We start from the raw sequence: 17,819 nt of genomic DNA on the forward strand, positions 1-17,819 counted from the left end.
AATTTTGCAACAATTCTATCTCCATATACTAAGCAGGGTAATGATATTGTCAATTAGTCATAATCTCTGATTACCTTGATGGGGTTTATTTTGTGATTTATAACTGGCTGGATAATGACCTGTAAATTACACGTACAGTCAAACCAAACCAATTTTTTATATTTTTTTTACTAGTGGGTGCAGGACATTATAGTTTATTTATGTAAGTGAACATAGCAAAATAAAGTAAACTGTAATATATTATAACAAAAAATTCCTCATACAGTGGATTATCGGTAAAACTAATAAAAATTTGGGACCAAAAATTATTCAGATTCTTTGACCTTGATCATGTTTTGCTTGAAGTGTTTTTTCTTTAATTGCTAATGCAACCTTTTACACCACATACTGAACAAATTAAGCATTGCTTAGTAATTGGTCAAAACGTAATTTAAAAGTAATTTAAAAGTATTTTGTTAATAGCTATTATAATAGGTACAGTAGTATAATAGCTGTGAAAATATTGTCATACTTAAGAGTTGTCTAAATAATAATTTTTGGTTGATTGTAATCAATTACATCTATCAAAGTTATCTGATTTTATCAAGATGAATTTGTTCTGACACAGTTTAACTTCTTGTCATATTTTATTACCATTTTCTAAACTATAGAGAATAAACTGTGATAATGTGAGAAAAGCTGAAGGTGTCTGAATACATTTTGGTTTGACTGTATATGAGTCTTTGATGTATATTAGCAAATTGATAAATCTAAAGAGAATCTGTCTATTAGGGCCATAATGTTTAAATTCCCATTCCAGAAAACTGACATAATGAGGCTGAACACGTTCAAACTGTGCATGTAATTTGGGGGAAAAATCTCTAAAACGTTTGCTGAGAGCTTTGAAAACATGGCTAAACCTCTGAGAAGACACATGAAGATTTGCTTTTACGAAATGGCAATAAACAGTTTTTTTTTGTTTTGTTCATCTTTAATTCACAAACATAGTTGGCTTCAAGCAACAAAGGATACCTCACCAAAGCCCTTTGGTGAAACCTTTCATACAGTTCGGTCGGTGAGAATGTAAACGTATGTTTTAAGCAAAATGATTAGCAACTGAACAGGGATATTCAACTCCATCAGGGAATATAAATAAAGGACCAACCCAAATTCTACAGGTTGTTGCATTGATGCAAAAAGTCACGTTGCTGATTAGGGTCTTTCTTGTACTAATTCTCATTGTCATGAAAATATCCCAGTACAAAATGTCAACAGCTTCTCTCATATTACTGATCTTACACCAGCTCTGATTGATAATCTGGATCAATTCTTGTGCGACATACATCATGGGTCTTTTACATGACTTCACAGAGTTACAAGAAGAATAGAGAGGGTCAGGAAAAGGTAAAGCGTGAGAAGTTTGACAACCAGTCGTGGTGATGTGTGCGTAAATTCAGGTGGCAGTCTACGAGTACATCTTGATTCATCTTCACATTGATGATTTGTCTCCAAAAAAACTGTATTGCAGTGTTTCTGCGCTCTGAGGCTTGAGATAAAGTTTTATCTGACGGATGGCTTCAGAGCTGTGTAACCTTGTATTGATTTGATTTCTTCCTAACATTTTCAACAAAGACAAAGACGGTCATTAGTGTCAGCTTTTTTATGTTTTTGTTCTTGTTTCTTTTTTATTTTTTTGTAAATTTCCTCTCACAGTTTTTAGCTTTTCAGTTTATCCATCACCTCTGGCAAACTGACATAGTACTGAGTAGAAAACTTTACAGTTTCCTGAAAAGAAGTTTAGTTTTTTAATTCCACATCAAAGGAGCATTTCTTTTCAGCCGTAGTGTGTCCTCTAACAAGAATTCATGATTGGAGCCCCCGTGGAGAATGTCTTTGGGGCGAAAGCATTCCCCTCAGAGTGATGCAAGGCCCCGGGTGGCCAGCAGGGAGGGGATGAGAGATAGAAGAGCCAGCGGGAGAGTCTGGGCTGCGGGCGGGGGGTTGAGGGACGGCTGGCTGGATTGCAGATCCTCGCAAGAGTCACCCTGGCACTGGGCCTTCTCGCACAGTACGCCGCCGAAACCGGCCGGACACTGGCAGCGTTGGTGGTGGTGGCACACGCCACCGTTCTGACAGCGCAGGAGCACGTTGTCACACACTCGAGCTGTGGGGAGCAAAGAAAAAGAGGGGTGAACACGCATCACTTTCCTCCCCCCGCCAGGAAACACTTTCCAGGTAAAAAAAGTGCATCCATCAAGATGATCATCAGGTTGCTGTGTGTGTGATTGTTTATGATGGGGGCTCAGCGGTGTCTTTTAAGGACACCACGGGGGATGTTAGTCCCACTGTAATATTGCAGAAGTGATATGATTAATCATAGAGTGAGAGGTGGGATTTGGGGCAGGAAATATATCTTTGCGTGACACATTTTTCAGTGTGTGACCAAAATTGAAAACACCACTGCTGGCTTTTGGTAAATATCTATCTTACTAGTAAAAGTCCAAATGGTGGCAACACAGTCATGGCAATTTGTAACTATTTTGGCAAATTGGTGGCTAGTGAATCTGAATTTTACTACTTCATATTTTTTTTGTTCTTTTTCGATCAGAGGTTGCATTAGACTTTAACATTGTTCGTCATTTTGACAGACAGGGTTGTAAAGATTCCATCATAATCTATTATCACTTGTCATTTTAATTTTCATATTTTAATTATAAATACACATTTTTAATTCCTTTTATTTTTGTTCACGTTTTCATTTTTAATTATGAACCTACAGGACGATATATGCTTATGCATTCATTTTGAAGAGAAAAGATGAACCGATGAGACTGCTTAACTTTTTATCTTCAACACCACACCCCGCAGTGACAGTGATTATAATATGTTCTCATTTTTATGAACCAATATCGATTCATAAATCCCAGTTGATCTTTTGGTCTATGCTGTTTTTAGTTGATGAATGAGTAATACATAGTAAGGATGGCAAACGATTAATCGCGATTAATCTCATGCAAAATAAAAGTTTGAGTTTTTATTTATTAATTATTAATTATTATGTATATATAAATAAACACAAATTAATGTATATATTTAAGAGAAATATGTTATGTACAAAATAATTTTTTTATATATAATATAAATTCTAGAAAAATTATAATAAATACATATACTTGTAAATATTTCTAAATATGTACATGAATGTACTTGTTTTATATATATACATAATAATTACACACAATACACACACACATATCAGGCAAACTCAAACTTTTATTTTGTATGTGATTAATCGCGATTAATCGTTTGACAGCCCTAGTACATAGTGCACCTCCCATACAATAAATTGCAATATGCTAAACTTTGTGTTACTTTTGATATAAAACAAAGTCTCAGATTACAAATTTTGTCAATTTCATTAAAAAAATTCCAGCAATAAATACCGTTTTGGCACTCTTTAATGTGGTGTGATAGATCGTTGTAGCTTCTGTGTACTCGCCTGTGCGTAAATCAAATACATAGCAAAACATTTGCGACAGTTTCATTTTTGTTCTGGATCTGTGCTCTGCTGCTACACTGGTGTGCTCTCTCCAAATGGAGAGGGGTGGGAATTACAGTTAGAAATTACAATAGATCGCCCTCAGTGTAATCTGTCAAAGTGACGGACAGCCTTCAGGTTTTTCCGTCACTGATAAAAAAAAAAATTCCGGTAACACTTTAGAATACAGATCTGTCATTATTGAATAACTACACAGGAACAAATGACTAATGCACTATTAACATTCTAGTAACTACTATTAACTAATAAGAAATTTTGATTAATGAATCAGTAAGTAATAGTGCTCAGTTGAAAGTAGTAGTTCACTATTAGCTAATCAGTAACTACTATTTTTAGTACTATCTCCCAAAGAACTACTATCCACAGGTTCATAATTAATGTAAATGATGCAAAATGTATAATTAATTCTAAAGATCATGGTAACCCACTAGTAATGACTCAGGTAATACCACATACTTCAGAAGGAATTACTAATTTTTTGGATCCGTATTCTAAAGTGAAGATCATGATAACGCTCTAGTAATGACTGAAATCATTGCAAGCTATTGAGGTATATGTAAGGTTTTGGATAGTAATGACTCAAGTGTTACTACATCCTTCAGAAGGAATTACTAATTATTTGGATTCGTATTCTAAAGTGAAGATCATGGTAACCCACTAGTAACGTCTTAAGTGTTACCAAAGCCATCAGAAGTATGACTATCCAGAACCTTACAAAAACCTCAATAGTTTTAATGACATTATTCATTACTAAGGAGTTATCTTTATCTTCACTTTAGAATATGGATCCAAATAATTAGTAATTCCTTCTGAAGTATTTGGTAATACCTGAGTTATTACTAGTAGGTTACCATGTTCTTTACTTTAGAATTAATTATACATTTTGCATTATTTACATTAATTATGAGCATGTATATAGTAGTTCTTAGTAGTTCTCTGGGAGATATGAAAAAATTGTAGTTACTGATTAGCTAATAGTGAACTACCATGTTCAACTGAGCACTATTACTTACAGATTCGTTAATCAGAGTTTCTTATTAGTTAATAGTTACTAGAATGTTAATAGTGCATTAGTCATTTGTTCCTGTGTAGTTATTCACTAATGACGGATCTGTATTTTAAAGTGTTACCAAAATTCCTTCAATGACGGACAATTTTTGGTTAATGCGACCTCTGGTTTATATGAATTCATATGAGATCACCTCATAGTTGTTTTCTTATGAGATTGGGTTGCTCCTGGTAACTCTAGGTGATTATTGTGTTTAGCATGTGAAGGTTACTGCAAACTCAATCAACACCTATATTGTTAAATGAACCGTTCAGCAAAGCTTTAACACTTCTGATGTTGGATCCATAATCTAATCATTGTGAAATGAAAAATAAATGCTGCATAATTAAGATTCAAGGCTTTTCCCCCCTTTAAATTTCAAGTTCAAGGCAAACATGGAATTGATGTGCAATGAATTTTATGTCATGGTGCCAATCCAGTCTGAATTGTTCTAATCTCCCTTCCTTTGACCTGTAAACAAACTCTTTAGTGGAAAAAAGATGATTGCTATTGCATTGTACTAGCTTCCATTATTGAGGAAAATATTTGCTTTAGGAGGAGAGACAGAACTATTTGCTCAGAAACTGGATGTAATTACATGCTGCTTTCTTCATTCAGATGGATTTCATCTAGGTCCTCAGAGAAGCAGGGACAGAACAAAGCTGAATAAAACCAGCTATGAGCAATAACTTTACTACGATCCCCGCTTAAACCAGCCTAAGCTTAGCTCTTAGCTGGTTTACTGTGCTTGGCTTGACTAGTGTTTAACTGGTTTAATTTTGGTTGCTGACCCTATAAAACCTGACCAGGGGTTGTGTTTCCAATACATAAGATGAAACTTGCCACTTAACTAACATTAACAATACTGCATTGTTGGAGAAATTGACTAGTTAGTCATGACTGTTTGCCTAAACTGCACATTGCACAGCCGTCATTCGAGCCACGTTGCTTCAATAATCAAGTACTTTCAATGACATCAAGCAGGCAGTGAAGTCATAACTTTTAAAAATTAATAGTGTCAAGATCAAATTCATGTCAGATTATTGTTGTAAATAATGAACATGGTATCTGAGGAATGCTTAGCTAATTTTGTTCACTATTTTCCTTCATTTCCAGATGTTTTATTCAGTTGCGAGTCCTCTCTGACATCATACCTCTGAACTTCCCAGGGGACTAAAGCACTTACGCACATTCACACTCTTTATTCTCTTGTCAATTAAAAAAAGTGGAGATTTGTACATATTTCTTTTTGGTCCTCGAATCTGATTGACTGAGAGCCTTTTCCAGGAGTATGATATTCTAGTAGTAACAGTGCTCAAACATTTTACTACTTGTATCACTCCGCTTGTGGTATTTCTCTCAGCGAATGTCATGGTGGATGCCCAAATACTGTTTTAGGCAAGAATGTACTTGTTTAGACATTAAATATGCAGTTGTTAATAAAGATAACTTCTAGTTGAAAATTTGCTTTGACGTTTTCGGAGATGTGTGCTCGAGGCCGTCAGCAGTCGTTCAGCGCTTATGAACCTGGCAAGAACAGTCTCACCTCGGCCACATCTTCTGGAATTTTCCGCTGACTCCGCTGAAGTCTCTAGTGGTTAAACATGAGATATAATTCATTTAGGGTAAATCTAATGCCAGTCTTTGGTCTCATTAATCTATTATTTGTTCCAGAACAGTTTTGGCTAAGGGGAAAATCTCATCACAGTGCTGTATATCAGAATGCTGCTTTGTACTTTTGACTGAATTGCCTAGCAACTTTTATGATGGCTGTTGTTGTTTATAATTTATAATAATATATTATTATATTAATAAAAATATTTTATATAAATAATAGTAGTATTGTATTGAGAAACAGTGTGTGTGTTCCTGATGGTAATTTTATGAAAAAAAGTTATGTTATTCTGCTATTAGATGGTGACAAAGGACTGATTTTATGAGTCAGCAGTAAATACTTTTATACAGAAAGCGACTGAAACAGGGTTGTAAACGAGAGAGTATTTTTTACTTTCAACAACACCCTGTAAGACGCAGCCAACAAATGCACTGAGCAGTGTTGTCATTGAAAATCACCTAACAGATGAAAGCATAGTATGACAAAGATATCGCTTTCCTCAGAGGACATAATGTTTTATGGTGAATATGAGACCGATCTGAAGAATGAATGCTGCAGATAATTACACTCGCTCAGTGAATCTCTCTCTCATAATTCTGTACTATACATAATACAGTGAGCTTTTAATATAGCAATACAATAGCAATAGCAATAGCAACTCAACGTTCCTTCCTTATTAGTTCTAAAGTGGCGTTTCGAATTAGTAACGGAGGCTTGGGCTCAGCTGTTAAACTGTCAGCTTGAGATTTGAATCCATGGTGGAAGGAAGTAGTTTGCACAAAAGAGGGTTTTTAACGCAATATTACACTCGTAGCCATGGGTACGGCTGTGATTCGGCCATAGGTAATCACAGCGAGCCGCCATACAGCCACACTGCTACTCAAGTGATATTGCTCATATAAAATAAAAATTATAGATTGTACTACATGTTCATTGTACTCAAAAGCACGACCTATTTAGGTCTGCAAGTTGCACTAACAAGAAACCATGATTCTAGCCACAGATAAAGAGCTGTATTTCCAACCACACAACATTTTTTGATGCTGTTTGTAAATGTTCACTGGAACTAAGGTTTTGAAGACGTCCAATATGTTGATAATGACGGAACTTTTGACTATACTGTAGTGGGATAGAACTGGTTTAAGGAAACACTCCCCAGTCAGGGAGACTAATAAAGACCAGTAAACTAGCTTAGGCCAGTTTTAATTGTTTCGTGAGTAGAGAATGCATAAGAAGCTGTGCTAATTCAAGAATGTAGTCACAGTTAAATTAGGCAATATTAGGCCCAACACAAGCATGTACATTATAGCATGGCCACAAAAGATTGCTACATATTAAACTTATTATGGGACACAAATTTGTATTTTATGTTTTATAATGATCTGCTGTATGAGCTGCACATTGACATGGTGAAGAGGTTTATCACATTAAAACTGTTATTATATTGTGCATTTTAAGATTGCTGGAACAATGTATTGATCAATCAGACTCCATTTACGTATTATTAAAAATAGTAATATATCCGCAGTGATTTGACTCCTTTTTATTATTTTGATTTGTTTTTCCATAGTTTAAATAAAGACAGTGTTCTGCACCATTACTGCAATTCTACTACTATATAAACAAACAAAAATACATCACTCCCAAACAGACACTTTTAGGCATTTAAGTGCTGAGGGCAAATTAAACACTGAAATATCACTTTTTTTTATCATATCTCTCCATGAAAAGCCCATCTGGCATGGTTTAACTGGTGCTCAGAAAAGCTCAGTGTCCATTTTGAGCGACAACTCTGGAAAGATTTTGCTGGGATTTAAACTTTAAATCTCCAGGCTTGGAGTTTACTTTGTTCACTGTGTATGGGATTATCCAAATGCTGACAGGCCTCTAGAGGACCCTACAGAGCTATTGTCTTCCATGAGCATCTGTACCCAAGATTAGATTTGAGAAAAGGGTGCGGTTCAAGTGTACCCAGAAGACAGACCTGCTGCCACTGCTCCTTTGACTGCTTCTTTCTTCAAATATGTACATGCACACCGAGGGAGCATTGAACACACAGACACTCACGTCTGTCCCGGTCTTCATTTTCATTGTGAAAGACGTGCAAGGTCATCCGTCACATGCAGTGTACAGTGGCGTAGATTGCATTTGCACTTGTGTTGCGCTTTACCTTCTGACCTAAGATGAAACAGAGGTGTGAACCCTGGCCGAAGTCTGTCTCTCCCTAGGAGACATATGTGCTGTATCGCACCTTTGCTGGGTACGGTGACTTTTTCACACGCTAACGGAACAGAACAGGCAGCTCCTGACTTGAGCAATAGTGACGCATGCATACAACAGATCTATTTGTTCCCTGACAGGTCAGAGAGGAGGTTTCAGTGTTCCTTTTTTTAGACAGACAATCTCAAAGTGGTGTATTATAGATGAGACTAAAGATCTTCGTCTGTTTAGTGGCAGCACTTTAGAATAATGGTTTGTCATAATGGGTAACTGTGCAGGAAGTAATGCAGGACTAATGAGTACTACAGTAACACTTCAGCTGCTATTAACTAATATGGAAGCAGGATAAACTAATCATTAAATAAAAGTGAATGTAAGACTGAGTAGGCCCTTATTAGGTAATCTGTAATTACTAATTGTGACCCTGGACCACAAAACCAATCATAAGAGTATATTTGTAGCAATAGCCAACAATACACTGTACGGGTCAAAATTACAGTTTTTTAGTTTATGCCAAAAATCATTTGGATATTAAGTAAAGATCATGTTCCATGAAGATATTTTGTACATTTCCTACCGTAAATATATTCATTAATCACAAATACTACATTAAACTCATGAAGAACTATTAACTCTTTCCCCGCTAAACACAAATTTAGCTTTTTGCTTTGCTTTGATAATAGTACTGAATATGATGCAGATGTAGTATTTGATAAAAATTGCTCAAAATGTCTTTTTTATGAAACCTACCTACATACAAGTCTTGATTAAAAAAAGAATGCTTAGAATGCTTGAAGCTAGAACAAAAGGGTTTTTTTTAAGTAGAGGGTATATTCTTTATTTTGGTATTGCATGTTCAGATTTTCATACAACAAAATATTCTAGGAGCCATGAAATTTTATTGAAAATCACCAAAAATGCTGGCAATTTTTTTCAAAAACGCTGGCAGGAAAAAAGTTATATAACTACAAAAATGATTTGTTTCAAACATGTAAGACCTAAGGACCCAAATTAAGTTAAACGAAATATAATAAGGACATGCATTGTGGCAGAAGAAATGGTTAAAGTCCTTATTTCTGTTAACTTCAAGCACAAAAAGTATTCTTGTAGCGTCATAAAATTAAAGTTGAACCATGGATGTCACATGGACTATTTTAACAATGTCTTTACTACCTTTCTGGGCCTTGAAACTTTCAGTTGTGTTGTCTATGCAGGGTCAGAAAGCTTTGGGATTTCATCAAAAATATCTTAATTTGTGTTCCGAAGATGAATGAATGTCCTACGGGCGAGTACTTAATGACATAATTTTCATTTTTGAGTAAACTATACCTTTAACAATTATGTGTCGTAAACAAGAACATGTTATTTTGCTGTGTGAGTTCCTCTATATCATAAACTCTGTCTTTTTTCACTTGATTATTAGCATTTACTACTCTCTAACTCATAAACAAATTTCAGTGCCCAGTGCTCATATTTTCCACCACTGTGTATCTCTTTTCATCTTTTTATGGTCTAAGTTATGGTTTCTCCACTGTATTCATCTGTTCAAGAGATTAATCTCAATCAAGTCTTTGAAACCAGTGTACATAAACCTACCGCCATCTCATCTTTTTTTCGCACCTCTTTCTCTCTTCTATTCTATGAAGAGGCCAGTCAGAAGAAAACAGATACTTGAGACTAATTACATTTGAGAGGTTATTAGAAGAGCCTGATATCCGGGAGGTCATCATTAAAGACTACTGTCCGCCGGCTGCTTAACAGAAGGTTTGGATTTAGAAGGTGTAGGTGTAGAACAACCAGACAGATTCTCAGAATCCTCTGTTTTGTTCTGCTCCTGGTCCTGACAAAAAAGAGACCACTCACTGTCACTCACAATCAGCAGGAGTGGTAAAAATGAGAAGCCTTTAGTTTGTTCAATCCTCTTTTCTTAAAGACCCCATGAAATCAAAATAAGAATTGTCTGGCTTTTAGTTCATCCTTAAGCTTTGAGACCATCTACAATATGCTGATATGTGATGAAAACACATTTTAGCAGCCTCCGACTAGCAACTATCAAATCACAGTTCATAGCCATGATGGGTTTTGAATATGACTTTATGTTATTGTTTTCTAATTATAAGCATATAATTGTCCCCAAAAACCTAACAACAAAATAACCGCAGATAATGAGTCACTCAAAGCTGTTTCTTGGACAGTCTTTTGAGATTTGAGGCTAGACTGAAACTGCAGAGAAGATCAAAGTATACACAAACAAAGACACTTTGTTAGTATGAAGGTTTGGATCCTGAAGCTGGAAAAAAAATCTGTGGTTGGATGTTTTACAGGCATTAATGAGATGATTTCTGAAAGTCTTACCTTGATTTCGGTTTGCTGCTCCAAGTGAAGAAGCATTCGGTCGAACTGAAAGGTAAGAATCAAATTATTTTTTGGTTTTAATTGCCATTATTTAATAAGCTAGTGTTTATAACTGGTTTTCAGTCACTGTTTGGTTTATCACCAGTGCTTGAATTAGTATGTTTGAATATTTGATAGAATTATGTTTACATATTAAAATATCCTTATCTATATAAAAATAAGATACAAATGATGTCCATTAATTCATGAGTAAAAAACTCACCAGAGGTGCCAAGGTTGTTTGGGATACCTGGAAAAAAAAGAAAGAACTAGCATCAATTAAACTACATTTACAGAAGCTTTTTTAAAAGAGATATGTGATAACCTTCCTTCACAGCTTCATGTTTTCAGTGAGGACATCAGATATGAAGGAAAAAAAAAACATAATCAAACCAGCTCATAGGATTCTGGCCACTCTGTGATTGTAATGAGCAGTTCTGTGTGCCATAGTATTATCTCTGGCAGTTACATAACTGTGTTGAAAACTGTTGTTTGTTTCAAAAAGCACATTTGCATTTGGCAAGGATTTTTTTTTCTTTTTCTTGACCTTTGGGTCTGTGGTTCAGATTTAAATGTTAATAATCAGCATAGGCTGATGGGTCATTAATGCAAACTGATGATATTCACACCTTTAAAGTACTTTTTGCATAAAATGAACCAATGAGCTTGCTGCTTTACATTTAAATGGCTGGTTTGCAATTACTAGAGCATTTTGCATGCTTTCAGTGTTCGTCTGAAACCCTCCACCTCCCCAGCTCCACCTGTATAGATCTGCTACAAGTTATTATATATGCTATTTGTGTAGCAGCAGTATGTTTTAAATACTCACATCACTGTATCTGTGTATGTTTTGGCAGTAGCAAGTTCCTGTACTTGCTTTGCAGCAGTAGCTGCAATAATCTACAACAACAGCATTACCAAACAGCAGCCAAAACCAAACACATTAACACAGTCATATCCATTACATGCTAAAATCTTCAGAAAGTTTTATTTCTAACGAATATTTTCAGGATTTTTTTCCATATAATGGACTTTATTGGTGCCTCAATTTTGTACTTCCAAAATGTAGATTAAATGCAGCTTCAAAGGGCTCCAAACAATCCCAGCAGTGGAAGAAGGGTCTTATCTAGCGAAACGATTGGTCATTTTTTTCAGAAATTGTTTTTATACTTTTTAAGCACAAAAGCGTGTGTAGCACAGGCTCTGGGATGCGCGTTCACAACACTACGTACTATTGAATCACGTCGAAAGGTCATGCCGAACGTAGGCAGAACTACAGACCCAGTGTTTACAAAGCGAACGCGCAAAGACTAAGAAAGTGCAAGCAAGTTTGTAAATGCTGTTTACAAACAAAAAGGTACAACAATGTCCTCCTCTCAAGTTGTAGGAGAAAATAAGATGGAGTTTTTCACAATAATCAGTACACAGACGATGAACTTACACGTGATTCGTAGTTGTGATGGGACCTTTGAGTCTCGTTCAGCAAAATGAACAGATCTTTTTTTTGAGTCATTTAGTTCATTTTAGCAAAATATAATTAAAATGTTACGTGTTACTTCCCTAACAGAACTACTACTTACACAAACGTTGATCACACTACAAACAAGACAAAACTATAATGCTATAAGAAACAGAGAAGATTAATTCATTTTTTACCAGGGTCTTTAGTCTATGATTAGCTCACCTCACTTTTGTGACAGCCCCATAAGATGAACGAACGACTCAAAAAACCGAAGCCTTAAAACAGGTGAACTAATTCCAGTACAGAACCTAATAGGATGTTGCGCATGCGCGACTGAACTAATTACTCCCAGTATACAAATTTTTATTTTTCGAAAAAAATAAATGATCGTTTTGCTAGATAAGACACTACTTCCTCGGCTGGGATCATTTATAGCCCTTTGAAGTGGCATTTAAACTGAATTTTGGAAGTTCAAAATCAGGGCACCAGTGAAGTTCATTATATTGAGAAAAATCCTGAAAAATTTTCCTCAAAAACCATAATTTCTTCACGACTGAAGACAGAAAGACATGAACATCTTGGCTGACAAGGGGGTGAGTAAATTATTTGTAAATTGTTGTTCTGGAAGTGGACTTCTCCTTTAAGGACCATAGGGTCATTCCATGTCAAGTCAACCTGAGGTCCTCGGCTCAATTTTTTGATTTTGCCAATATTTCTTCTATTTGAAGAACTGAAGAAAAAATAATGTTGAAATTAGAATTGTATCTTGTTTCCCTCTGTCAGTTTCTGAAATTTGGTTGATTTGACACAGAATGACCCAGTAGTACATTTGAAAATAACAATTGTAAACTAATGTGTGTTGTTTCATCACATTATAAAATAACATAAATGGCAGTATATGGGATTTTTAAACTGTTTTCAGTTAGATACTCGTTTTCCTTCACTTTTCACTCCAACATTCAAAATAAACTTTAGTAATAAATAAATTTTAATTTTGTGATTAATTGCATAAGCACAGTTTGCATTTGTCTACAAAATTAATAGTGTAGCTCTTTCTTTTAACTGCCAGAGTACGTGCAGCCTGCCAGAGTGTTTTATGTTATTTATTATTCATTAATCTGCGCTGTTAGTTAGCACACATTTTAATAAATGATTTGACTTTTCTATCCATCAGATTCTTTTTTATATTATTATTTTCAACCATCAACTATTATGACAGGCCTGACATTTCAAACCATTGCACCTACGTGCTGCTCCCCAGTCAGTCTACAGGACACTGTTCAAAGAATAACAGCACTGAATATCTCAGCATGCACTTACTTCAAAACCACAGACCACGAGGTGGGTTACACTTTATGTGTTCTTTTGTATTACAGTTCCCAGTTTTCTAGTACAATGCTTAGCCTAGCAACAGCGACTCACAGATATTTTATCGCTACATTATGTTTAGCCCCAAGAGAGTTCAGAGTGGTGGCTGAAATCTTGCGTTCTACTCTCACGGCACATCATAAGCCTCATTACGACATTAGCGACTCAAACCTAATTGGGAATTCTGCTCACCTGAGCTATGAATGACAAGTCTGGAAAACAGGCAGAAGTGGACAGCTGGTAGATGAGCTCAGTATGCATTGATTAAACCAACACACATCTTATTTATCACAAAAGTACCAAACACACATAATTCTTCGCTTCTCAAGCACCTGTTCTTCCCACATGGGACACAACAAGAGCACAGAAATGAAAATCCTCCTCTGCACACATAAGATCACGATCTTAAGGTTCTGCTTGGTTAAGGCTGGCACACATGCATTATAAGTATTTCAGGCATTTTTGCTGTTTATATGAAGAATGCAGCTGTATGCGATGCTAATGTGACATTTGTGCATAAACAAATACAATCAATTCCTCACAACTATATAGTATACAGAGCATAAATTCATGAGGATGAATTTTATGAAATGAAACTGGCTCCCTTTCAGTTCATGAGCTGGGATTTCAGTTGAATTCGTTACGTCCTAGAGCATGTTGAATTGGAATTTGAATTGGAATGACAGGAAGAGCAATTTACAGAATTGCAATACAAAGAAACACAATAGAAGATCTGCCTATTGTGTTGTTCTTTTGGATTACTGCAAGTACAGAGAATTTCTTAGGTTTCATGTGGTTTGACTCAGTCTTGAAACTATTCAGTTCTGTCATTGCTCATGATGATGTGGAATCTGCAACTGCTCATTATAATCAGAACATTATAGAGAGTGTCCAGAAACTTCTTTGATTGTTTTTTGATGTCCTCACTGAAAGCCGGAAGGTAAATGAAATGCTAACCAAGTGTATATGTATTATGAACATCTAAAAAGAAAAAAAATATAAAAAAAGCATGTGTGTGTATATATATATATATATATATATGAGAAGAGTTCAGATGCAAAACCAGCTAAAAGCCATCTCAGACAATACTGAGATAATGATACTGAGTGAATGCTCCTGACACATATTATACGTCCATCAAATACTTTTGCTTCAAACTGGCTAAATTCCAGCCTTAGCCCAATCAGAAGTACCAGTACTTACATAAAAACCTATACAAATAGCCAGACAAAAATGCTCATTTTAAAGAAATACATCAGATGGATTTAGAGGCTTTTGCATCTGAACTCTTCATATATATATATATATAGACATACATTGACTTTTTTTCTCAGAACTGTGTAATACAAACTTGCAATTGCGGAAAAAAAAATACATATATAAATTTGCAATTGCAAGTTATAAAGTTTTTCTTCTTCTCAGAATTGCGGGATATAAATTCGGAATTGCGAGTTATAAAGTCAGAATAGCGGAATATAAACTTGTAATTGCGAGAAATAAAGTCAGAATTGCGATTTTAAAAATCTTTGACTTTATTCTCGTAATTGTGAGTTTGTATCTTACAATTCTGCCTTCTGACTTTTTTCTCATAATTGTAAGATATAAACTCGCAGGTGTGAGAGTTATAAAGTCAGAATTGCAAAATATAAATAATTCTGAGATATAAACTTGCAAATCTCTCACAATTGCAAGAAGTATTTCTCAGCTTTGTAAGATAAAGTTGCACTTATCTTTTTTATTTTTTATTCAGTGGCAGGAATGGGAGTCCATACCATACACATATCTTATATTTTCATTAACAATAATGGCACTAATTGTAATTGCCATTAATGTTTATGAAAATATCATAAACTGAAAATGACGTGACGTGTAGCAAAGTAAGGTTTCCTATATCTTCAGAATTTGTGCTCTGCATTTAACTCATCCAAGTGCGCACACAGCTCTGAGTAGTGAACACACAACTGGAGCAGTATAAGTATATATACAAATATACATACGAATCGGTTGATTAAAAATGATTCAGTGATTCACTCATTAACACAGCCAAATGCTTTTTCTTGAATGAATCAGTAATTTAAATAAATCAGTTTAAACTCAATGAATCACTCATTAACAGTCACTTACTGCCACCTACTAGTGGTTTTAATTTCACATTTTGACTATTTTTTCATTACATACACTAAATGCTCATTCAGATGCAGATTCCAGAAATGTTTTCTTAAGTTGTACTGAAAGACACCAAGTTCCGGTGAAGCCCTTCTTATTCTTACCCAAAAATACAAAATGGAAGAAAGAGTTAAAACTGCACACACACACACACACACATATATGCTTCTTTTCCATTTTGCATCTACTTGTACTTTTACTTTCAATACTTGAGTACGTTTAAGATTTAAAAAATACTTTTTGTACTTAAGTGCAATAAATATCACATACTTTAAGACTTTTACTCAAGTAATATTCTAAATGGTGACTTTGGTGACTTTTACCAAAGTCATTTTCTGGTAGGATATCTGTACTTTTACTTAAGTATGGCTTTCAGGTACTTTATACACCACTGCCCATTAGTTAATCCAAAACCAGTGCACCCAAAAACATCCCTTTCAGCCTTGTTTTATACATGGAAAATCTCCTCTACTCTGTCTGGCAGTATGGTGCTGGTGTAATAGAACAGCAGGACACTTTCGTTCACACAAAATGTTCCTTTCTGACTCTCTAAGCCCATCCCACCAGACAAAGACATGGATTTCATTTCCTGCTGAATTATTAGGTGTGAGGTCACATGCAGCTATATATCTGCATGAGCAGGGTCCTGCATACCATGAATCTTAACATGGAGATAAATTGCCCTTGTGATCACGGCAGAAGACTTGATGACAGATGAAAGCTATTACAGCTTAATTAAATTCTGCACTTTCAGCAAATTCATCTTTATGTGAGAGCCATATGTTTCATAACCTCACATGTAATATGAGCAGCGTAGGAGAAGTAGCGTGTCGCTGCGATCGTGCTCGTTTGCGAGGAAGGGGAACGATGCAGCAGTCGAGGACTATTGATTTCACCAAACCTGCAGGGGCAATAATGTTATTTTGATTTCATATGCAAGCCTGTTGCATTGTGGATTTCTTGCCAAAACAGGTGCTAATATTGCTTTTGATATAGGTGGTCCTTGGTTTCCTCTGTTGGGCACAGATGTGTCCTGGTATTGGGTTTTTAATAACTAGCTGTCAGTCTGAGCTTTGCCCCTGCATTATGAGGGCCTTCATAACGGGGGAAAGGCTAGAGCGATATTAAAGGCTTTCAAAAGCATGTATGCTCATACGCAACCACCTACACACTCATACAAGAGCACAGGTGCACCAAATCTAATATTGCCATAAAAGATCACGCATGCATAGCTGCAGTGTTGAGAATGCAGAAAAGAACATTCATAAACCTAAATGTCGCCGTTGCTTTCCACCTTGCGATGCAGCAGCCCGTAAAATGTCCTTTGCTTGTGACTGCATAAGTATATAGCTTGTGCTTGATGGTAGTGACTAAGTTTTGAGTGGACCTGCACTGAGGGGGCCAGAGGGTTCTCCTCCCACCATCTGGACAGTGCCGAGCCGCTCGCTGTCCCTGAGCTACAGTTACTGACTTCATTAGATTTATTAGGGCAATGAGCCCCCTGCCTTGGGTTGAGAACTTGACAGATGTGCCACTACTCAATGCCAAGATGAAGCTAAAGAAGAGGGTGACTTCTGGCCCTCATAGGTTGGGAGAAGCACAAAAAAGCACTCAACATAATATTTTAGAGTTTATATCGAGGGTGTCTGAGGAGGCAAGAGAGGCAGTGAAGGTGAGAAAATATTTGACAGACATGCAGAAAAATGTATATTATATTATATTATATTATATTATATTATATTATATTATATATTATATATTTTCTTAAGTCTCTAGTATTCATCAAGGGTGTTTATTTGATAAAAATACACTAAACCAGTATATTGTAAAATATTATTGCAATTAAAAAATGACTTGTTTTAAGCTAAATTCACATATTCACCCCCACAACCCTAAAAATAGGACTAAATATCTTATGTCATTTTGCTTATCTAGCAAAAGCATATTGATTTAAGAATTTTTAGATATTTTGACTAGAAAAAAGACAAAATACTTTGATTTTACAGAT

The 17,819-nt window shown here is 35.5% G+C and overlaps 1 protein-coding gene across 1 annotated transcript in view; it reads right to left on the reverse strand.

Moving 5' to 3' along the window:
• Positions 1-968: 968 nt before the first annotated feature.
• The window catches only part of LOC127179998 (netrin-G1), a 79,757-nt gene continuing 62,906 nt past the window's right edge, over positions 969-17,819 (reverse strand). Inside the window, exons 5-7 of the mRNA XM_051133883.1 lie at positions 11,039-11,065; positions 10,777-10,821; positions 969-2,143 (exon numbers count right to left, since the gene is read on the reverse strand). Coding sequence (XP_050989840.1) covers positions 1,893-2,143; positions 10,777-10,821; positions 11,039-11,065 — 323 coding nt within the window. The 3' untranslated portion in view covers positions 969-1,892. The remainder of the gene's footprint in view (positions 2,144-10,776; positions 10,822-11,038; positions 11,066-17,819) is intronic.

This window comes from Labeo rohita, chromosome 2 (assembly GCF_022985175.1).
Source record: "Labeo rohita strain BAU-BD-2019 chromosome 2, IGBB_LRoh.1.0, whole genome shotgun sequence".
Classification (NCBI taxonomy): domain Eukaryota; kingdom Metazoa; phylum Chordata; class Actinopteri; order Cypriniformes; family Cyprinidae; genus Labeo; species Labeo rohita.